The following is a 24,194-nucleotide window of genomic DNA, read 5'->3' as shown; positions in this document are numbered from 1 at the left end:
GGGCTGAAATCCCATAGTTGATGCATTTCCTCGGGTGATTATATTACAAGGAGGTGCTTCCATGGAACTCCAAACACATACGGACAAAGGCATGCTTGAGTGTCAAGTCAGTGGCCAACCAATTTAGTCTCTTGATAAAGCGACCAATCCAGAGTACTAGAAGGAACAATTGCTAAATCCCAAAACATTTCTACCTTCAATAATTTGATATGAGTCCCTTCCAAGCATGTTTTTTTTAAGCTTTGGGGTAAATGTGGCTAGTCTCCATTCCTGGTCTCTTCGACTAAAGTGTCCTTGTATCTTTCTGGGTTAGGTGCTTTCTTTGTTGTAGCCTAGACCTGAAGAGAGTCTCCATTTTCAAGCATGTCATTTCTTTAAGATGATAGTATATGTGGTGTAACTTCAGGGCTGGACTTCTGCAATGCACTTTACATTGGAGTACTTAGAATCATAGAATTGGAAGAGACCTCATGGGCCATCCAGTCCAACCCCCTGCCAAGAAGCAGGAAAATCGCTTTCAAAGCACCCCCGGCAGATGGCCATCCAGCCTCTGTTTAAAAGCCTCCAAAGAAGGAGCCTCCACCACACTCCAGGGCAGAGAGTTCCACTGCTGAACAGCTTTCACAGTCAGCAAGTTCTTCCTAATGTTCAGATGGAATCTCCTTTCTTGTAGTTTGAAGCCATTGTATTTTCTTGTAGTTTGAGCTACCTTTGTACCAAGTTCGGAAACTCCAGTTGGTTCAAAATATGGCAGCCAGACTGGTTACAGGAAGATCTAGGAGTGAGCATATTCCACCTATCCTAAAGTCACACCACTGGCAGCCAATTCGTTTTCAGACAAAGTATAAGGTGTTGGTATTGACTTTTAAAGTCCTACATGGTTTGAATCAGGTTACCTACAGGATTGTCTTCTCCTGTATAATCTGCCCTGAACACCGAGGTCCTTTGGGGGGCATCTGCTCCAGCTTGCCAGAACTTGACTGGCAACCGTCACCCAGAGGACATTTTCATTAGCCAGCCTACGACTGAAACGACCTGCTGGTAGAGCTCCGACAGCTAGATCAACTGTCAGAATTTAAGATACAAGTGAAGACATATTGCTTCCGGCAGGCCTACCCAAGCAGTTTTAATAATGAATTTTAAACTTCTACTTATGTCTGATTTTATTTTGTGTATTTTAATGTCTATTTTGTGGAATATATTTTAATATTTAATATGTGCATTCTATGGAGTATTTTTAAATGATCATGTGTTTTCATTATGAGTTTTAGCAATGTTGTAACCTGCCTCAAGCCATGAGGAGAGACGGGGAAGAATTTAAATTATTACTATTATTATAATTAATTTTGTAACAAGTGAAAAACTGGTAAAACTGAAAATAGCCTGTGTTTTTTAAAGGATTCAGGACAAAATGGGGGGGGGGGGGGGCATCAGAATTTTAATACAAGAGAAGCAGAAATAAGATCCAAGCAAGAAAACAAACAAACCATGGTTGCTAAATTATCATTCTTGACTTTAAAATCGTATCAAGTGCCAAAATTGGTTGATTTTTCAAATGCAGGCCCCGGTATCATCAGTTCCACTGAGGGAGGAGAGGAAACTCTTGTCAAGACAGTGGACACACCTCCAGAACTGAAGAACTTTTAAAAGTTTACTTCTACTCTTTCCCTCGTGGAGGTTGCATTTAAATACGCATAATGTTCATGAATTCTAGTTTGCAGATTTTGAGTTTGTTTTCCAAGCTGCATTTCTGAAATAACAGGCTTTAGCTAGTTAAACAATGAAAGAATATCTAACTACATTTTTAAAACCACAATAGTAAGAAAACCGTCACATACAAGTTAATATTCCCTAATTAGCTGAGCAAACTTTAAAAAGACAGGGAGGGAACTACAGATGGAAGACTTGCTCCAGGGAAGAAGCAACAGTTCTCTGATGTATAGCAAAGAATTTCACATCAAAGAGCTAATGTAAATGGGTGCCTATTCTAAAAATAATAATTAAACAATCTCCTTCTAACAGCACTGTATCTAATACACATACAAAAAGTCAGCATTGAATGACTTGACTGATATAAAGGATAAAAATTATTCCATTAATCTCCAAGCCTACCACATTTGCTAAAAATTAAATCTGAGGAACTGATGTATCACAGATAATGCATCATAAGGTATTCTCGTGTCAAAAAAGTGTCCTCGCACTTAATTATCATATCTTATATTTCACTTTCCTCTCTTAAATGAGACTCAGAGCAGCTCACAACATTAAAAATGATAAAATTTAAAACTTACAACACTGAAATATTAAAATAGAATTAAAGTGTTAAAAACAAATAGTTAAAACTGTTAAAATAATTTAAAAAGTATACAGCTCCCTCTGGTTTGAATGTACAATCTTTCTTATTTAAAAGTCTGCCTGAAAAGAAGGGTTTTCATTTGTCATTGGAAGTACAGCAGGGAGGGGGCCATTCTGGATTTTCTAAGCAGGGAGTTCTAGAGTCAAGGGGCAGCTACTAAGAAGGCCCTCCTCTCTCATGGCCCTACCAATTGTGTTTGCGATGGTGGTAGGATTGAGAGAAGGGCCTCTCCTGAAGATCTCAAGGCCTGGGGAGGTTCGTACAGGAAAATAAAATGTGCAAAACAGCCTGGATTTCAGCTGTCCAGGGCTTTATAGGACATAACCAGCACTCTGAATTTTGTCTGGAAACAAACTGGCAGTCAGTGGAGATGTTGCAACAGGAGAGTAGTATGCCTCCTATAGCCAGACCCGGTTAACAATCTGGCTGCAGCTCTTTGGCCCAGTCAAAGTTTCTGAATACTCTTCAAAACCGCTCCAAGTAGAGCATGCTATAGTAATCCAAATGGGATGGAATCAAGGCATTTGCAGGCAGAAGTAGTAGAGTTGGGTGTTGACCACATATAGATGGCAGCACATCCCAAAACTCCAGATGACCTCTTCCAGCAATTTCATGTATATGTTAAACAGCATGGATGACAAAACAGAGCTCCGAAGGATCCCACAGGCCAATGGCCAAGGACTAACAGGAATTCCCTTGCACCACCTTCTAGGTGTGCCTCTCTAGGAAGGAACAGAGCCACTGTAAAACAGTACCTCCTATTCTTATCTCATCGGGGTGGCTCAGAAGGATACTGTGATCAATTGTATCAAAAGCCACTGAAAAATCCAGCAGAACCGATAGACACACTCCATGTATTGTCGAAGGCTTTCATGGCCGGAATCACTGGGTTGTTGTAGGTTTTTCGGGATGTATGGCCATGTTCTAGAAGCATTCTCTCCTGCATCTGTGGCAAGCATCCTCAGAGGTTGTGAGGTTTGTTGGAAACTAGGAAAATTGAGTTTATACATCTGTGGAAGGTCCAGGGTGGGAGAAAGAACTCTTGTCTGTTGCAGCTAGGTGTGAATGTTTCAATTGGCCACCTTGATTAGCGTTTGATGGCCATGGCACGCTCCCCTTGTCCAGTTATCTGTATAGGTCATCCACAAAGGTGATCAAAACTGTCTCTGTCCCATAATCAGGCATGTAATCATCTTGAAATGGGTTTAGATAATCCATTTATCCTGGAGTTTGAAGGTCACCACATGCTCCAATAACTTGTTAAAGAATGGAAGGTTGGACACTTGCTGATGGTTGACCATTGTAGAGGAGTTTAGGGACAGACTTTTTAATACAGGCCACATGACTGTATGTTGAAATTCTGCCTTGTTCTAAGAAGGCATTGACAATACCCTTCACTCACTTCACCACTTGTCATCTGACCTATTTGATAAGCCAGGATCTCGAACATATGTGGTAGCTTTCACCTCTCAAAGAATCCTGTCTATGTCTCCAGACTGCACACCTTGAAAAGAATCCATCAATATTAGATAAGCAAGAGCTAAGGTTACCTCCACAGGAACTGTATGAACTGTATCAGCAACAGTATTCAAGTCAGAGCAAATCTGAGCGCCCTTATCTGCAAAGTGTTGTGAAAATGCTTTGTAGTAAGCTATTAAGTGGTCAACATTTTCTGCTTGAGGACCAGTGTGTAATAGTCCTTTGACTGCTTGAAACAGATCTGCAGATAAAAAATGGAGGCAGCAAAAAATGATTTCTTTGCTGCTCACATGGTAGGTCTTCAAATAAGCTCTAGCCATGTTTGGTCAGATTCACTTTGTGTCTTCTGTCAATGTCACTCACTTTATTACCAAAAACTCCCTGGAATAATAGAGTTGGTGAGAGGGAATGCTCAGGAGTGATTGTGTCCACCACCCTTGCCATTTCTCCCTTCCACACCTCAGTCAGAGCCTGCTGAGGTGACAAGAAAATTCCCAAGAGTTATCAGAAATCCATCTGGATACATCAGCCTCCTTTGGCAAACCATTCTAATCAGTTCCCCACATCTGTGGAGCTTTTGAGTCCCAGTGAATCTAAACCTGACCAGGTAATGATCAGGTCAACAGAACTGTTGAGAGTTCCTCCATACCACCTTCACTATCATTGTACCCCACAGCAAATAGGATCCACAATGTGCCCTGCAGCATGAGTAGGACCAGATACCACGTGGGACAAACCCATAGTTGATGATACAGTTATGTGTTTCCAACCCTCTTTTCAACCTCTTTCACCACTACTACTTTTCATAACATTGCTATTCCCGAAACTAGTGTCTAATGCATAATGACTAAAGCCCAACTTCTATCGACCACATCTCTACACTCATGAAAATCATGATGAAAAGCTTTTTCAGCCTGTCATTCCTGTCAATTCTGGAAAAGCAGACTGTGTTCCTTGCTATACAGATTTTCTGACATCAGGCATGTAGCCCACTTACATTCAAACACACACATGCTTTGGGGTGGCATGCCTTACTGTTGGCTCTGCCCTACATCCCAAATAAATTTATTACTTAACTAATTTGGTACATATAAATCTTTCAAAAACTTCACTGTATTTCCTTTTGCCCCCACCTGAAGAGTTCAGGGCAGGTCACTAAAAGGAAGAATTTCCTTTACTATACATCAAAGTAACAGCTACATGATAAGAAAATTAAAACATCTGATTGTGTAATGCTAGTTATTAGGAAACTTCCTCAAAGGCGGTAGCCAAGGATGTTGTACAACAGATTATATAATGTATGATAAACTTTGTATAGGAAGTCATTGCTCATTGACGTGCCGAAACTGATTTAATGACTCAAGGTGGCAAAGATCTTCATCGGTTGAAGTTAATAAACATAGGTTTTAGTCATTTTCTCATATTTTAATAAATGTTAACTATAGCCTATAGTGATTATCCTGAATACATTTTACACTCCAGTAGAACCATGGAAATGCATAAGTAAACTATGTAGATTCCAGCAATCCTTGAACTCATTTCTTTAAGGGAGAGGAGAGGAAGGCCTGTGCGGAAGAGAGGAAGGCACGCATGTGCTCTCCTCCCCTCTCGGTACAGTGATCCAGCTGGGTTGCTGTGTGGAGAGGTAAGGGTCCTAGCCAGAAGGTGTGGGGCTGAAAGAAGGGCTTCTTTCAGCCCCACACCTTCCTGCCAGGACCCTCACTTGAGTATAAGCCGAGCGTGGCTTTTTCAACCTAAAAAAGGGACTGAAAAACTTGGCTTATAATCAAGTATATACGGTAGTACAGGACCTTTCATTCAAATAAACGCTGTCTGATGTCTTCCTCTTACTTTTATCAAATAACAGGTACAGCTTGAAAGATCTTGACCATTACAAAAGTTCAAAGATGGAACAATTAACATGAAAATTCAAAAAGTTAGTTTTTGAAATGCCTATAGACAAATAGCATTTGTAGTCAAATTGTGTATGAATTGCAAAGCAAATGATAAATATGCTAATGACTGAGAATAAGAAATCAGAGTGATTAGTGGAAAATAGTGCTGAGTTTTGTGGGAAAGACTTTGTGAAACATAAAAGTTAACAAAGGGGGTGGTGGTGCTGTAATACTTTAATAAATGCCTTTGATAAGTCATGCAAAATCTCCCCGCTGTTTCTGAAGTGCAGCCAAAAATCCATGATATGAAGTAATCAACGTTCCTTAGTAAGATTATAGTGGATTACTTTAAATAGTTTTAAATACAACAAAAGCTTCAAAAAAGAAACAGAGGAAAACTTCACAGAGAGAGAAAGCATTACAGAACCAATGACTAACCATATGCAAGTCCAGTACAATCTCAATTAAAAATAGAATGGAATGCATTGCTCAATCATGAACGCAATTAGAAACATAAATAAGACTTTTTGGAGACTCCAGCTCTTCAGTGTTTCGTTATTTATCGGTGCTCAGCTTGCAGCTGTGGGTCAGAATTAACTTCTGTGAACTAAATATGAAACAGAAAACACTTTAGCGGATTTGTCTCCCATTCATTCTCTCATATACTCACACACAGAAACATTACCAAACACTCCAATTTATTTCAGATTCACACAAGAATGGCAATAGTTTCACCTAAATCTGATTTTCTACAAGTTAAACATCCTTCCTGCACTCAGATGTGATTGTGAAACTACTTTGATCTCTACTTCCAAATATATTTCTCTGTGTAATCCATGACAAAATATAATGCGATTTACTATATCTCTATATGACAGCCCAACAGCTGACAGAACTTAGTAATTTAGCATAAGAAAAAAAACCTTCTGGCACAAAAATATACAAATCATAATTGAGGCACTTTAGTATCATATTACAATGAAGCATATGCAGGCTGATCATAAAGACTTCAAACAATTATAATTCTTTCTCACCCATTTAATGAAGGTGGTTTTTATTCTCTGACATGTTCTGCAGCTGCAAGTCATTTTGGAACACTTTGGGCTTTTTTTCCACATTAAAAGACTGTGTAGGGCGAAAAGCATCAAATTACCCACTCCTGGTTTTCCAGGCATTCCCACCATCCTCAAGTCCTTTATATTTCTCAAGTGAGTTTAAAGAGAAAGGAAATTTGTGAGACTATTACAGTAAGTCAAGACTGGCCTGGCATCAGTGTCCATCTTTTCCCTGTGGTCCACTGACTTAACATGACAAAGTATACAGAATATATTTGGTTATAGTACAAGTAATCTGTTTTAAGTGATCTTTAGAATGGTGGTCTTGCATAAGAAAAGTCTTACTGGATATATGAGGCAAAGTCTTTTCATTCCATGTGCTCTCATATGAACATGAAAATGGAACATGTTTGCTTCACGTATCTCAAATTTCATCAACAATCTGAAGGGGACAACCTTCCCTATTTCTGGAGAAACTTAATCTGGTTTAGAACTCAAGTAAATCATCTGGACAACGTTTTCTAACAGAGGATCTTCTCCTCTACGGACTATTGCCTTCCTTCCATGGAGGACGATATAAATAGTAACAAAGAGTAGTACTAGCACATTCCCTCTCCTCGCAGATAAACATATTGAAAGCAATTTAAGGTACTTATTAGCAATTGGGAGGAGGTGGAAGCAAAGCCCTAACTTTGAAATTTTGTAATAATAATAACAATACTATTTTTCACCCGTCCTTTCTCCCCAGAGGGACCTAGGGAGGCTTCCAAAAAGAAAAAAATGACAAACATTCAATGCCAGATACAAAACAAATTAAGGCAATAAACAAACAATTAATAAAAAATAGAACAATTGAACAACCTTGGCTAAAATATGCAACACATTCAGGCCTCATAAATAACACCATTAAAATCTGTATAAATAAATTATAAAAGTGTAAAAGTATAAAAATATAAGAATATGAATATGTAAATATATAGCTCTTCATTAAGTTAAGATACTCATTCTCAGTATTGTCCGACGGGTTAACACCTATGGTAAAAATTAATCATCTTCCCCTCCATATGCTAGCATAAACAAATAGGTTTTTCACTGTTTTTTTGAAGGAGAGAAGGGGCTGTTCTGATTTCTAGGAACAACCAAAAATACTGGAAGGCTTTAGGGAGGAATTCACCTTGATTTTGGGGGAGTTGTAGTTCACCTACATCCAGAAAGCACTGTGAACTCAAACAAAGACGGATCTGGACCAATCTTCAGAGGGAAAGCGCAACCACAATCTTCACAATTCTGTACTCCAGGAAGCCAGAAAACTATAAATGCAGAGCTGGCTTCATTCTAACACCTCAGAGACAGGTCTACGAATCCTTGAAACAGAAATCTGAATGACTATTGAACTTATTGAGGGGAATGCCTTTTAACCTGATGTAGAAAAGGTGCATGATAGTAGAAGATTCTATGGATGTGAGAGCTGTACCATAGGGAAGGCTGAGTGAAGGAACATAGATGCTTTTGAACAGTGGTGTTGGAAAGTTCTGAGAGTGCCTTGGACCGCCAGAAGATCCAACCAGTCCATACTTCAGGAAATAAAGCCCGACTGCTCATTTGAGGGAAGGATAGTAGAGGCAAAAATGAAGTACTTTGAGAAGAAAGGAAAGCTTAGAGAAGACAATGATGCTGGGGAAAATGGTAGGAAAAAGGAAGAGGGGCCAACCAAGGGCAAAATGGACGGATGCAATCCTTGAAGTGACTGGATTGACCTTGAAGGAGCTGGGGGTGGTGACGGCCGACGGAAGCTCTGGCGTGGGCTGGTCCATGAGGTCATGAAGAGTCGGAAACGATTGAACAAATGAACAACAACAACAGTAGAAGATTCAGTGGACTGGATAACTTGCAAAATAGTTACTCTGCGTGGAACTACATTTTCTCCCAAGGAACATATGCTACTTTCATAGGTATTTGTGGACCCAAATTTATCTCTAGATTAGCATTCTCCCATATTTTTTCTACAGAGCTCAATAGCCCCTGCCAGTAAAGATGGGGTTTGTGTTCCAAGATATCTGAAAGGAGCTGTGTTGTATTATGAAGATGGAACCTGCTCTTTGGGATTTCCAACATTCTCAATGCTGGTGTCAACAAACTTGCTGCCAACATTGCCTGTGCTCTGCTGCTGCATTGCTGCCCCTAACATCACTGCAGATCTTCTGGGCAAGTGTGTGGAATGCACACTTCGTGTTTCAGTATAATCAGATTCCTGGCAGTCCACAGATAGAACTTCTGCAGTAATACTTGCAGCTGTGAAAATATGAAGCCTGTGTCCTCCCTTTTCCTGCTCTACTAGCTCTTAAATGACAATTTTGGTCATGAGCACCTCCATCTGCCTTAGACGGCTTGCTAGCCTCCTCCACTTTGGTCAAGACAAGGAGACCTCACCACTGTCATTCATAACACAACAAGGTTACTACAATGCTTGCAACAAGTAACTGTCTTTAAGAATGATCTGGACACTTCAACTGATGGAAAAGGCAGCTGTCAGCCTGTTAATGTAGGCTGAGTTAGGGGAGAATTTATTTATTTTACTTATTTCCTGCATTTATAACCCACTCTACTCACCCCCGAAGGGTGAGACAAGGACAAATTGAATCCTTTGACCAGTTATCAAATATATTTTCAAACCCTAGTCAAAAGGCTGGTTTTAAACGGAAAAGGTCTACTTCCTCTGATGTGCCACCAGTTTTCCTCTATGTGCCATTTCCCCATAAGTTCATATAAGTTTCCACCAAGAGCAGAGATGCTTTGATTGTGGCTCTGGATTGGCCACCCTTGCCTTGGTCCACCCTTATTCTATTAGAAACATTTTTATTTCCAGAGATATTTGGACTTTAGCTTTTAAAACGTCTTACAGTTTTACCAACATACATTTTAGAATTGTTTTTCACTGTATGCCTTTGGAGCAGTTCCTTTACAAAGGTGCTATCCAGCTCCTAAGCAAACAATGGAGAGTTAAAACAGCAGTTGGGAATGGAATGAAATGTCAAATCCAAGATAAAGATCAGATAACAGAAGTACTGAGAAAACAATTTCCCCATTTCCCAATTTGGAAATGATGACTAAGGGGAGACATGACATGGGTTTTTAAATAGCAGAATGCAAAACTGTGCATCTCCCAATCGGTAGCAGGCTGTGTTTGAAGATCCTCAACATCTCAGAATCTGAAGAGAGTTTATTTGTTCCTTATGAAGATGATAACTGTAAATCCAATCCTGAGAATATTTGAACTACCAGAAGCCTGGCAATGATGAGGATCAGTTATCTATGCATGAACAGATATCAGAAGTGGGTGAGGAAATACTAGTACTCTGATTATGGATGTTGGTGCTGTCATTTCCCATGGTCTATTGACACAGTTCCAAAGCATGAATCAGCACCGTACTCATACCATTGAATGCAGATTGGCTACCTTCCTCATACAGGCATACCATTTAGATATATATGGCAACAGTTGCATAATTCTTATCTTCATGAATGTTAGCAATGGGATAGAAGCAATGCTGGTAGTTGCGGGAGAATAAATAATGCAAGATCTTATTGGCCAGGAACTGACAGTATTAGAAACCACTTCAATGTACCAGCAAGGAAAAGACCTGGCTATGGACACAGTATTATGGCTCTCAAATGACAGGCATTTGTGTGCAGTTATAAAGCCCTAGACCAGTGGTTCTCAACCTGGGGTCCCCAGATGTTTCTGGCCTACAACTCCCAGAAATCCCAGCCAGTTTACCAGCTGTTAGGATTTATGGGAGTTGAAGGCTAAAAACGTCTGGGGACCCCAGGCTGAGAACCACTGCCCTAGACAGTTCCGGCCTAGCTTACCTGTCTGAACGCATCTCTCTCCCTATGAACCATCTAGGAGCTTAAGACCAGGTGGGAAGGCCCTGCTCTCGGTCCCGCCTTCTTCGCAGGCGTGACTGGCGGAGATGAGAGACAGGGCCTTCTCAGTGGTGGCCCCTTGGCTGTGGAAATCCCTCTCTAGGGATATTAGATCAGCCCCCTTCCTCCTGACCTTCTAAAAAAGAGTAAAAACTTGGCTTTTTGAACAAGCATTTAGAAACGCAGTAATAGACAAACACGGAACTATATGATATCGAATTGTGGAACGGCTCTGACTATGTTTTTGGACAACGAGATTAACAGTGAAGACATTCATTTAATATGTTTTTAATGTATTGTCGAAGGCTTTCATGGCTGGAATCACTAGGTTCTTGTAGGTTTTTTCGGGCTATAGGGCCATGTTCTAGAGGCATTTCTCCTGACGTTTCGCCTGCATCTATGGCAAGCATCCTCAGAGGTAGTGAGGGTGCTTGCCATAGATGCAGGCAAAACGTCAGGAGAAATGCCTCTAGAACATGGCCCTATAGCCCGAAAAAACCTACAAGAATCTAATGTTTTTAATGGTTTTATTGTATGGTTTTTTACAAATTTGTTTTAAATGTTTTAATTGTTTTTGTTATGGCATCGAATGCCTGCCTGCAGGCCCGTAGCCAGGATTTCGTTTCGGGGGGGGGGGGGGGGCTAAAATATTTTCGGGGAGGTTTCGGGGGGGGGGGGCTGAGTTTCGGGGGGGGGGCTGAGTCTGAGTGAAAGAGGGTCTAGCCTAGCAAACCTTTTGTATCATTACCCCAATACCCCCATACATATGGGATATATTGAGAATGGTGATCAAATCATGATATTAATAAACATAACAGTTTAAATAATGCACCAGTAAGGCCTTTTCGCGAACCACCATGAAAATTTTGGGGGGGGCTGAAGCCCCCCGAGCCCCCCCCCCCCCTGGCTACATGCCTGCCTGCCTGGCTGTAAGCTGCCTTGAGTCACCTTTGGGTTCGAGAGAGGTGGGATAAAAATATCATAAATAAATAAATGTGAATAATACATATCACTATACCACAATCACTTCCACTAAATAAATGGAGGATGCTGGCTGATCTGACAGCTTCATCTGTTTCAGAAGAATCAGAATACTCTCAAATAGGTGAACTGGTTATGGCATTCTTTAGGCTGTGCAATGGATATAGGTGCAATGGTACACACACACATATATGTGTACACACAATATATTGTAGCTATGGATCAAAATGAAAGCATACGTTTTGCACATAAACTTGAAGTGTTCCAGGGCTGCTTCCTTAAAGTACTGCTTGTATGTCAACTGATCTTTTAGGGTCATCTGTTCTGAATGCTTATTTTCTTTGCCAAGTACATTCCAGAGATGAACGTTTCTAACAGATATATCAAGCCAAAAGTCACATCTGCACCTACTTAAAACTGCAGCTGATCTCTTTCTCTTACTAATATTTGACAAGCTTAACAATCCACACAAGTTTTATTCATTGCGTCACACCTGGCTAATATTTACCCAAAGGTTCTGTAGATACAACTTATAACATCTGTCAGACTGAAAGGCAAACTACACATTACACTGCAGCCATGCATGATAAAGTCTTCCAGGACGTCCTTAATAAGGTCCCAAGTGGAAAGGAGGATTTACATGAGAGAAACTGCAGGAGGGAAGCCATTGATTCTTTCATTGTCCCTTGCTTTCCTCCTGAAATTGGCCCATCAGCCAGAGATTCAAGAGTACTGTCATACACTACAGACAGCAAGTGTTTCACGAAGAAAGGTGATTGGAATTTCTGATAGTTAATTCAGTCCACTCACCCCGAGAGAAAGGTTATCTATGAAGGTTGAATGAAAAATAATGCCTCCACCTTCGTTACTTGGGTTTGGATGGGAATATTTTAATAAATCAAATGCAGAAATAATCCTTAGAATGTGCTGTTTAACTACCACTATTCACTTTTCCACATAATCATCAGACAATTGGATACATTTCTGCCAATGATGAACAAGTTTTCTGAATCTGTCACAGAAGAAGTCGACACTCTGTTTCCGCAACCCATCATGCACAGATCTTCCGATAGCCAAGCAAAGCAATAATGTGACCCACATGTTCTTGTGAAATGCCGATTATGTTTGAAATTTTTCTCTGAGTGATACAACGATCGTCCTGAATCAATCTGTCAACCTTTTGCTTGTGAAACTCAGTGGTTGCTATAACAGGACATCCAACTCTTTGTTTGTCATGAAAGTCAGTTGTTCCCACCTCAACATCTTTAAACTTACTCACCCAACTATGCACAGTACTCACATCAACACATTCACCATAAACAGCTTGCATTCTCTGATGAATCTCCTTTGGGGCGACACCTTCTGCTGTCAAGAATTCAATGACTGTACATTGCTTAAGTTGCATTGACCGACCATCTGCGCAGGGTTCCATACTTCACAATTTAACAACACAACCATTCAATGCTAAGGCTTCCTGCCAAAATGGAACTGTAGAGGAGAGTCTACTGAACAAGCCAGTACCTGCCACATACCAGTACTGCCATCTGTTGAGGGGTTACGAAGGTGGAGACATTACTTTTAATTCAACCCTTGTATATCTATGAAAATTTGCTTTTATGTATATATCTCTGTTTTGAGGGCAGGCAGGCGATTTCCAAGCGGGCTCTTACTTCCAGAGAATCTTGTGACTCCCACCATTAACAAAAAACAAAAGCGAACAACGACTATTATAAATAGCACTACGTACAAAAGACCTAACCTGAGCATCACAGGGTATGTAAGCTAGTAAGCAATGAAGCTGCAAAGAAATGTATAGGCAGCTGACTCAAGGTCCCAGTGCCTAATTTGCAAGCATCTCCTATTTAACAGTTTCTGGGACCATCACTGTCTTGCTTTGTATTTTTATTTCTCACCATTTCATAAATAATAGTGGGCACCATGAACAATTAAAAGCAATTCAAAATAATTTGGCATTCATTTATTTCTTATGTTGATAGGAACACAGATGAATTTAATATACCAACTTTTCATGAACATTTATGGAAAGATCTGGCACATTTACAAATAACTTTCAGATATCACTTTTTAACAAAGTGATAGAAGGAACAGTAAATACAAGAGTTTCATGCAGAAAGGTTTCTAATAGTTTCCTTGTATATATTTAAATGGTCTTTTATAGCTTATCTGATAACACATAACGGGGGGAAAAGTATATTGAGAACATTCATAACACTGTAATACTGTTTTTCAGAAATGATTTATGAGATATAGCACATAAAAATACTCGAAGCACACACCCAAGATTTTAAAAAAGGAGAAAAAAAAGGAAATCTTACTGCTTTAAAATCATGGTTCAAAAAACTGGGAAAACATTGCCTTGAGTATAAGCCAAGAGTGGGAGATGCAGCGGCTACAGGTAAATTTCAAAATAAAAATAGATTCCAATAAAATTACATTAATTGAGGCATCAATAGGTTAAATGTTTTTGATATTTACCGTAATTTCAAAGAAAAACAGTAAACTAGTTCTGTAAGTGGAAAAGCAGGGTCAACGAAAACAATATGGTATCAACAATAACTTAATAATAATAACAACAACAACAACAACAACAACAACAACAACATTTGTATCCCACCCTATCTCCCCATGGGGACTCTGGCTGGCTTCTGACACAGTAACAGGCAAACATCCAATGCCTATATAAACAATGCAGAGCTAAACATAGATCTATAATTATATATACTAATTTCACATATACATTTTCTCTGAAACATTTGCAAATTCTCTCTCTATATGTCCATTTCCCTCCTGTAATATTTGCAAGTCCTATAGATCTATGTTTATATCTATCTAGACATCTCTGTGTATATGTGTGTGTTATTTCCCATGCAATATTTGCAAGCCCTATATATCTATATTTATATAGATCTATCTATACATGATTCTCTATATAGATAATTATATCTATATAGGATATGAAAAAACTTGCAAACATGTGAGGGGAAAATCCATATATAAAATTATTTATATATATACACATATATAGATATATAGGCACCTCTATATATTTATTGATATCTATATCGGATTTGCAGAGACTTGCAAACATGTGAGGGGAAAATTCATATATAAAAATAATGGATCCATATAGATACAGATATACAGGTAAAATTCATATAGAAAATTAATGTAGATAGATAGATAGATAGAGATATAAAGGTATATAGGGATTGCAAAGGCTTACAGGAGGAAATGCCTATATATCTGTAGGAGAGATTAACCAATATTTTAGGGGAATATGCTTTTATAAGATTAATATATGGTTTGCAAAGACTTCAGGAGAAATATGCATATAGCAATGGCTACCAACCTTTGGGCCTCCAGCTGTTTTGGACTTCAGCTCCCAGAAATCCCAGCCATCTTACCAGCTTTTAGAAACTTTAGGAGCTCAAGTCAAAAACACCTGGAGGCCCAAAAATTGGGAACTACTGATATATAGAAACGTATTATAGATCTATAGGGCTTGCAAAGGCCAGTGAACACTTCCAAGGGAACAAAAATGCAGACATAAAGTTAATATATTTAAATATACCAAAAAAAGCCAGGAAATTGAGTGGTTTGAAAGAGAGCCATACAAACAAGGAGGGCATGAAATATATCTCCTTTCCCTCCTTCTTTCCCTTTTGACTGGAAAAGAAAACACACTGTTAAAGGAGATAAGAGGAGAGAGAAATCTATCATATATTGCAAGCAATGGCCTCCAGGCTCCATTGCCCAGCCTTGACCCCATTATAAGCTGAGGGGGGCTTTTTCAGCTCAAGAAAGGGCTGAGTATGTACACTACATTAATATTGTTTTATTAATATAAATATAACCATAGAGGGTATGTATAATCTTGTGGCTCTCAAATCTTAGTAGATTGTGAACTGTGACTCACAATCCAAAACACTGCTTACTCATTCCACAAGAAATTTTACCATATTTGTTATACATTCTGGAGTTTTTAAGGAAAGAATGAAAAAGATACAATCTGACTAAAATCAATTGTTCTTGAACTGTATTTATCATTCTGCTTTGGCTTGGCTCAAGCTTGCTTTCCATTATTTGGGAAAAGAAAATATACCAGTTATGTAAGGGACATATATCTATATATATTATTTGCTTAAGGTATATTGTGCTTCTATTTTTAGTGACATACATTAGTATTGGCAAAAACAAGAACTCAAAGTGGAGAGATTTCTTTAAAAGCAAGATACACAAATTGTTTGAAAAAGGTTTGATTGTGAATCTTACAAATGGATAAAAAATTCTTAAGGATGTTTCCCACCCCATTCTCCTTTCGACAAAAAGGAAAATCTAGCACAAAGTATGGAGTGCTTCTGAGCAAGAGAGGAACTGCTGAGGTTCACAAACCATTTAATACTTCCTTTAATTGCAGTTCTCAGGATTGTTATGACCATTTTCCAGTGCTATCACTTTCAATCCTTATAAGAAATGTGTGTGTGTGTGTGTGTGGTAAGAGAAAAAAGAGAATCCTGAAAGTTAAATTTGTAAACAAGGGAAAGGCACCACACTTTAATTATTAAAGACCCGTTGTTTCAATTCCTTCGTATCACATAGTCAAATTTGAGGTCAACAGCACAAATTATTGCAATGTTTCAGCTTCTACTACTTTGAAAAACCCCGGTTGATATAAAGAGAGCAAAACTGAAAAGTGGTCTCTGCAGATTTTGGACCATCATTTTGGATTTTATATTTCTCATGCAATTTCTGTAACTTAATAGGAAAAGAAATAAACTGCACAACAATCTTCTCTGGGAATAGCCAAGAGCCATATTTCCATAACACTTACTACACACCAGAAGCAATGTTCAAAAAGCTATGTACACCCAGATCTCATTGAAATTAAGATGACTCTTTTCAAAATTAATTAATATGAACTCATATGACACAAAAATCAAATATTTAGAGAAGGTTCGCAAAACTTTTGGGGGTATGTGTACATCAAACATTTTCGTATATTCTTCTATAGAAGCATATTTCATTGTATCTTTACTTCTTTTCTGACACATGATGATATTTTCAAGTGGGCTACTGAGACAGAATTTCTAAGCATCAGTGACAAAGTGTAAATAGGAGCTCAAAACTCCTTTCCCGTGGAGAACTCATAGCTTAGGGGTAGAGTACACACTTTGCCTGCAGAAAGTCTAAGAGCCTTATCATACTACATTATAGCACTTTTATTCCACTGCCATAAAAACACATGAAACGTGGCATTTGCAGTTTAGGGAGAGGCATTTAGAAGTATATCAGCCAGAGAGCTCTTGGGTATTGTAAAACTATAGAGCCCAGGAATCCACAGGATGTTGCCATGGCAGTCAAAGTGGAATAATAGCACTACAACTGTGCTATGTGATCAAACATTCAGATGTAGATATGCTAAAAAAAAACCCCTATGCCCCAGCATGTGAGAAGTTCTTCTAGTCAGTCCAGGAAATTCTAACTTAGATTGTTGTAGTAGAGCCTGTTGGTAACACTACAAGTGGTAGTATGGGTGTCAGAAGAGGGAAAAGGAATGCTCAAGAGTTAGATGAGGATCAACAGAGGAAGAGGATTCAGGAGATACTTGTGTCACCTACTGACGGAGATTCCTTCAAAGGGTTTTCTGAGAGCGGAGGGTCAATGAGTGAGGAGGAGGAAGAAATTTAGTGGACATGAATAGGGGAACTAAGAGGGTTACTTGGGAGCAGGAATCGGATGAGGAGCGACAGAGAAAGAAGATTCGGGATACACTTACTGCTCCCACAGACGAGGAGGCTTTCATGGGTTTTTCTGGGAGTGGTGGGTCTGGGAGTGATGGGGATGGCACACTGGATTGGACCAAGGTCCAAGAGGTTCGAGATGTATGTACTCAGCCAACGTCTAGTGACATGTTTGAGGGGTTTTCTGGTGGTGGGGACTGACAATCTGGAGTTACTGTGAAGTCTTGGGGAGAGTTAAGTCTTGACAAGAGGTGGAAGAGTTGGAGGGATGGGCATCGGCATTCAGATGCAAAGCAAAGTCAGCTGTAAGGGATAACAATGGGGTGGAGGTCAGCTCAGTATCGGATGATGAGGTGTAAGATATAAGTAGGTACTGAAATGGAAGATCTTTGCAGAAGGCAAAGTGTTGGTTTTGTGCCTTGGGTTTTGTCGCTGCCACTTTCGTGTTGGGCTTGGGTCTTGGATCTGCAGGTTGCTGCTTCTGTTTGTGTTACAACTCAGCTTGAATTCTCGTGAGTGCGGATTTCCCCTTCCTTGACTTCAGACTGCTTTTGATGACAACGCTGCCTACGTGGACTTTGGAACCTCGCAACTTCGAACTTTGCTTTTTTCAACCTTGGACTTCATTTGACAACAGTTCTTGCTTCATGGCTCTTTGTTTGTTCGTCCTTCATTCGCTGTGTTGTTTTGCATGACTTTGGAAGCAATTCAGTTTAATCCGGTTCTTTTCTCTGGATAATCCAGATTATTGCTTTAGTTTGTTTTTTAAGCTGGAACTTGCTGCTACTTTTAAGTTTTGACCAGGAACTCTGAAGTAAGTATCTCTGAGTCCTTTTGCTTTGTATTAATAAACTATTCTTTTGGACATACTCTTGAGACTGGCTCTTTAAGGCGTCTGGGTTTCGACACAGATATTCCAGAAATCTGTGCCATAGCTAAGATGCTCCTTTCTATGGCTACATCTATGAAGCAAAATGCCAGGCTTCTGTGTAGCTGAAATTTCTACTGTAATGTTTCCTAACATCCTCTATCGAGACTGAATGAAGATCAGCCCCATTTTAAATGTCAGAATCTGCACATTATAGGTGCAGTTGATAAAAATATGCCCATTTGAAAGTACATTGAGAAATGAGCACATCTGAATTGTGCACAAGAAAGAACAAAGCAAAAACCTTTCAACCAATGGAGAGAATGTCCACAAACATAATAGGCAACTTAAAAGTAGGTCTCAAAAACCCACTTTAGAAAATTGAAACGGATTTCAGATAACTAAAATGCAACAATAGGGAAACAGACACAGACTGGGCCCGAGTTTGGAAAAGGAGGAAGTTCTGAAATGCATATTTCATAGATGTTTGTATCACTAAAAGGTAAAGGTAGTCCCCTCACATTAAGTCCAGTCATGTCTGACTCTGGGGTGTGGTGCTCATCTCCATTTCTAAGCCGAAGAGCCAGCGTTGTCCGTAGACATCTCCAAGGTCATGTGGCCGGCATGACTGCATGGAGCACTGTTACCTATTGATCTACTCACATTTGCATGTTTTCGAACTGCTATCACTACCGCTGTCTAATTTCTGAAGATAGGATAATTAGAGAACTGTCTTTCATGTGATCATAAAGTTCAGAGAAGCTCATATGAGGGAGGCAGAAAACACAAATCCCATGCTATTTAGATCTTTACTTGAACACTTCAGGTCTGTGAATTGTGCCTGTGTGGAAAACCGAGGACAGTGGACAACGACAGTTAGAGAAGTACCATCTTCATGTGAGCAATAAAGAATTTGAGATCTTTCCCTCATCCACTCCTCTGGAGCACCACACATTTCACTATGGATGCAAAACTCTTCACATGTTGTATCTTTTTAAGTTAACCAGTATTAATATAGCCTATACATACTTGATTTATGGACTGAGAATCATATCTAAGCCCCTTCACACACACACATTCATATAGACATACATACACTCCTTATGAACTCTAGGAAGCTCTCACAACTGAAGTTGATGCCAGAAATTATTCATTTGTATTATCATTTTCATGTCAGCTACTTTTTAGAAGATGAAAATACATCATAGTAATGAAGCAAAGTTACTTTAATTTGGAGAGAAGAAGTTAACTTTTGCTGTGCTTTACATATAAAAAAAGATCAAAGAAAGAAAAGGATTGAGATTCAAATTCAAATTTTAAGCAAAAATGACAATGTCTTCACGAGTTAATATTAATCCCTTAATTATGAATTTCAAAGGTTTAAATACTTTCTCTGACCTTGGCTTTAAATAATTATGCCAAGTGCAGCTTTCTTTAAATTCAAAAAAGATCCTGAATTGTTGATCACAGCCATTTAATGGCTTCAGGCTGGCAGATTTCCAACATAATCCTTAGAATGCTATTCAAAATTATAGACCAAGAACCTGATGCAGGTAAATGAAATGTCAGTTTCACAAAGGCTGTTCCAACTCAATATGCAAATTACTCCATATTGTTGCTACATCTAATCTTGTAATAAATTGCAGACTGCGCTTTAATACATGCTAAAACACTTAAAACACCTGGATGTTGACCAGTGGAGAGAAGTATTTTGAGACATTCCTATGGAGTTTAATACTGAATATATATATATGTGTGTGTGTGTGTTTATCTCAATATCAGAGATGTCAAATTTAGATGCTGCATCATGAGTAGAATGTGGTTGCAGCAGCAGGCAAAAAGATCACAAAATACAACAAACCCAACTTTTTTTTACATAAGAATGTGGTGCAGACTTCTGATCCTGAAATCTAGCATATAGGAAACACATATTATTATACAATGCACATATAAGTATTAGAAACAGGCTTGATGGACTAGACAAGCTCACAGTGAGATCCTTTTTAATACAAACATCTATTTTTGCCATATTAACTATCTACTTATCATTTCCTTTAGGCCAGAATAAGAAAAGGGGGGAAGTACACAGCCAACTCTCGAAGCTCCTTTTCCTGTCTCTGTCCCAGTTGCTCTCCTTCTCCTTTGAGGCCAGTAAGAGAGGCAGCACAAACCAGTAAGTACCTCCTTGCTGCCTCCAGCACTTATGGCACCACCATTATGGCAAGGTAGCCCAATATTAATTCAGTTCACATTCTTGAGCAAAGGATATTATGGACTGAAAAAGATTTCTGTATAGAACTGGGAACAGCAGCTAACAGTCAGCAGAGACAATTCTCAGTTGTACTGATCAGTGAAGTGACTTATCAAACAGATTCCTGTGTGGCACCTCATAATCTCTCCCTAAGGTCAGAGACAAAAAGAAAAGGCTGTCGTCTTCCCTTTGACATAAATATCCTGTCCAATGTCACACCCGGAGCCACCTTCAACTGATCACTGTTCTTGCTGTAGTGTGTACTCTTTGAATGTATCAGAGACCTAAATGGTTCCAGGCATTTGGACATCTATTTGTTCTTATTTTGGGAATAGTGAGCTCCTCAGGTTGATTTCCATTAGGGAAATCATGCGTAGCTATTCCTCTTGCCTTTGCAACATTATGTAAATCACCAATCTACCATATTACCACTGTGATACCAGTTCAATTACACTGTATTATGACCGGAGAGCTTCTGTCCTTCTGCTCTTATAAACTGGCTCAGAAGTTCAAAAGGAGATATGTGGTTCCGTTTTCCCATTATTCTGATTATGTTTATTTAATACCTTGCTTTTTCTCTCCACCAGGAGACTCAAAGTGGCTTATAGTAAAAGAACTTCCATACAAATTAAAATCTACAAATATCTATATAAATAAAAATGTAATGTTCGTTTGTGGGATTAACATAACTAAAAAACCACTTGATGAATTGCCACCAAATTTGGCCACAAGACACCTACTAACCCAAGGAGTGACCATCACACAAAAAATTAAATTTGTCATTTGGGAGTTGTGGTTGCTGGGATTTATAATTACCCTACAATCAGAGAGCATTCTAAACTCCATCAATGATGGAATTGAACCCAACGTGGCACACAGGACTCCCATGACCAACAAAAAACACTTGAAGCATTTGGGGGGGGGGGGCATTGACCTTGAGTTTGGAAGTTGTAGTTCACCTACATCCTGAGAGCACTGTGGACTCAAACAATGATGGATCTCGACCAAACTTGGAATGAATACTCAATATGCTCAAATATGAACACAGCTGGAGTTTGGGGGAAATACACCTTGACATTTGGGAATTGTCTTTACTGGGATTTATAGTTCACCTACAATCAAAGAGCATTCTAAACCCCACCAACGAAAGAATTGGGGTAAACTTCCCAACAAGTGACCATCACTCATAAAAACACTGAAGAAAACAGCAAAAGAGACTTAAAAAGCAAAAAAAAACAAACAAAAAAACAACAAAAATACATTACAATGAATGCTCAAAGCCACATACATATATACACAAATACACAAATATATACACACATATATACACACACAAAACATATACACAGACTGGACCACAGCAACGCATGGCAAGGGACGGCTAGTACAAACATAAAAAAAGAATTCAATATCATTGGTATTGAAAAAATCAGTTATTCTAAAATTATTCTAAATCGTAGAGAAAACATTCTTTCTGCCCTTCTTCTCTACCAGAGAAGTACCGAACAATTTAGATCTGGCAAAGGATGAATTAACCAGCTGAAAGCCAGGATCTACTTCTCATTTCTAATCCAAGCCACCACTGCAGCTTTTGGAGTGCATGCCTCCTTCATTAAAGACAATTCTACAAGCAGAATAGTCTTTAAAGAGAACTATTGGGCTTTATATGGTTAACCACTTCGGATGTGTTGGCTTGCATTGGGGTCAGTTATCTTGAAATGGAAAAACACAACATTAGGTCTTGCTTAATTTCCACCCATCTAAAAGAGCTATGAACTTCAAACGAATATTATCAAGGCACATTGCACCAGGACATACACATTCCTTCTGAGGACTGCAAGTAGTAACTTATCACGCCAAACTTTTCAAAATATACATACAGCTTGCGTTTGATGATTTCCTAGATTTACACAACATTGATCATTAGATTTGTTTGTAGAATTGTCTTTTGTGCTTACCTTTTCCAGCGCCATCTCCTTTTCTACAGCACTTCTCTTTTTTAGGTCCAGCATCATCTTTTCTGACTCAGTTTTTAGGTTGCTCATGGCAGTTTCGTGTTCTCGGAGAACTTTCTGCTTTTCCTCTTCTCTTAGAAGGCTAAGTTCAACCAGCTGCTGTTTTCTTTGTGTATTCACCTGAATTACCTCTTCCCTCAGTGCATGGATCTGGGCTTCCATATCGGAGATGAGCTTTAAAATAAATCAATAAATGGGGAAGTTAGGTTTCCTGCACAAATAAAATGAAAAGCTGAAGTTGAGAACTAATGCACCATAAGCCTGGTAGATGGATTTCTTTAAATTATTGAGAAATGTGAGCATATTGAAGCATATGTGCTTTTCAACTCATTCAAAATATAAAACCTGGCACAGAAAAGACATGTGGTCTAATTAGTGTTGTATTTGTACCGGGACATAAGTTCCTTAAAAAAAAGACTTTCTACTGAGTAGTCACTGTTGTTATCATGTGCAAGTCATTTCTAACTTATGGCAACTCAAAGGTGACTCTAAGACAAAGATTTCTTGGCAAGATTGTTCAGAGAGATGTTTGCCATTACCCAGTGGGCAGTGCTGAATTTACCATTATGCTTAAGTGTGCTGGGGGGACCATCTTCCTGTCTATTTTTTAAAAAATGATGAATTTTGCTTATGTAGTACAATTCAACATTTGAAGGCATTCTGTTTTGAAGCAATTTCAGACATCATGACAGAGTTGATAGTCTATGTGAGCGAGCCACAAAGCAGGCTGTGTAGGCCTACTGGGCCTACTTCCTACAGGACACAAGGAAGGGACCCCATACTTTAACTAGCACAGGGCTTCATTTTTCCTAATCAGGCACCGCTAAGTGGGAATTTGAACCTGGAATTTCCAGAGTCCTAGACTAACAATCAATCCACTATACCACACTGGTTCTTTCTGCTGAGTAGAGAGGACTACAATCCAGAAACCTATTAATTTACAGAATAAAACAGATCAGCTGCAAAACTACTACTTCAAATTGTCAGGAGATCTGGGAGCAATATTCTTTAGCAACCTAGTGCTTGGAAACAGACCTATTTTGCTTGGAAGCAAGTTCCATTTATTTCAGTGGGGTCCACTCCCAAGAAAATATGTCTGTAGCCTTCAGGCCTGCACTGGAAACAATAGAGATTAAACTGTGGAATGCACAGTTATGATGCAATTCACCTTTATATCTTAGAAAAACTTACAGAAAATATTACCAACACAACTCAGACAGCTTTTTGCCATTGTTTAACCAAAGGAATCCCATATATAAGCATAGAAATCTACTCCATATCAGTAAATTATGCACCTATTTATTAAAAAGTCACTAATTACTCCATTTGTAAATGTTTTAAAAATTGAAGCTCAAATACTTTGGAAGACAGATGGAGTTTTCTAAAAGAAGAATTATTGCATTTACTTATATTAAAATACGTATGTATTTTTCTCTTCCATTGGGATACAATACTTAAAAATATAAAGCCATGTAAATATTAAACCTAAATGAAGAGCAGTAAACTGAAGCATCAGATTAGAGCGCAATCTAAGTGCCAAACATCCATGTTTTGACCACCACTGGTTCACAAACAAGAGCTTTTCAGAATAAGTCCTAGAACTTT

At 38.9% G+C, this 24,194-nt stretch overlaps 1 protein-coding gene across 3 annotated transcripts in view; it reads right to left on the bottom strand.

Moving 5' to 3' along the window:
- The window catches only part of CEP112 (centrosomal protein 112), a 308,982-nt gene that overhangs the window by 108,724 nt on the left and 176,064 nt on the right, over nt 1–24,194 (bottom strand). For all 3 annotated transcript variants that reach the window (XM_060763065.2, XM_060763067.2, XM_060763066.2), the window contains one exon: nt 22,533–22,763. In XM_060763065.2, coding sequence (XP_060619048.2) covers nt 22,533–22,763 — 231 coding nt within the window. The remainder of the gene's footprint in view (nt 1–22,532; nt 22,764–24,194) is intronic.

This window comes from Anolis sagrei, chromosome 2 (genome assembly GCF_037176765.1).
Source record: "Anolis sagrei isolate rAnoSag1 chromosome 2, rAnoSag1.mat, whole genome shotgun sequence".
In the NCBI taxonomy this organism is placed as follows: domain Eukaryota; kingdom Metazoa; phylum Chordata; class Lepidosauria; order Squamata; family Dactyloidae; genus Anolis; species Anolis sagrei.
Note: the sequence above shows the minus strand (reverse complement) of the source record. Positions and strands in the feature narration are given on the sequence as shown.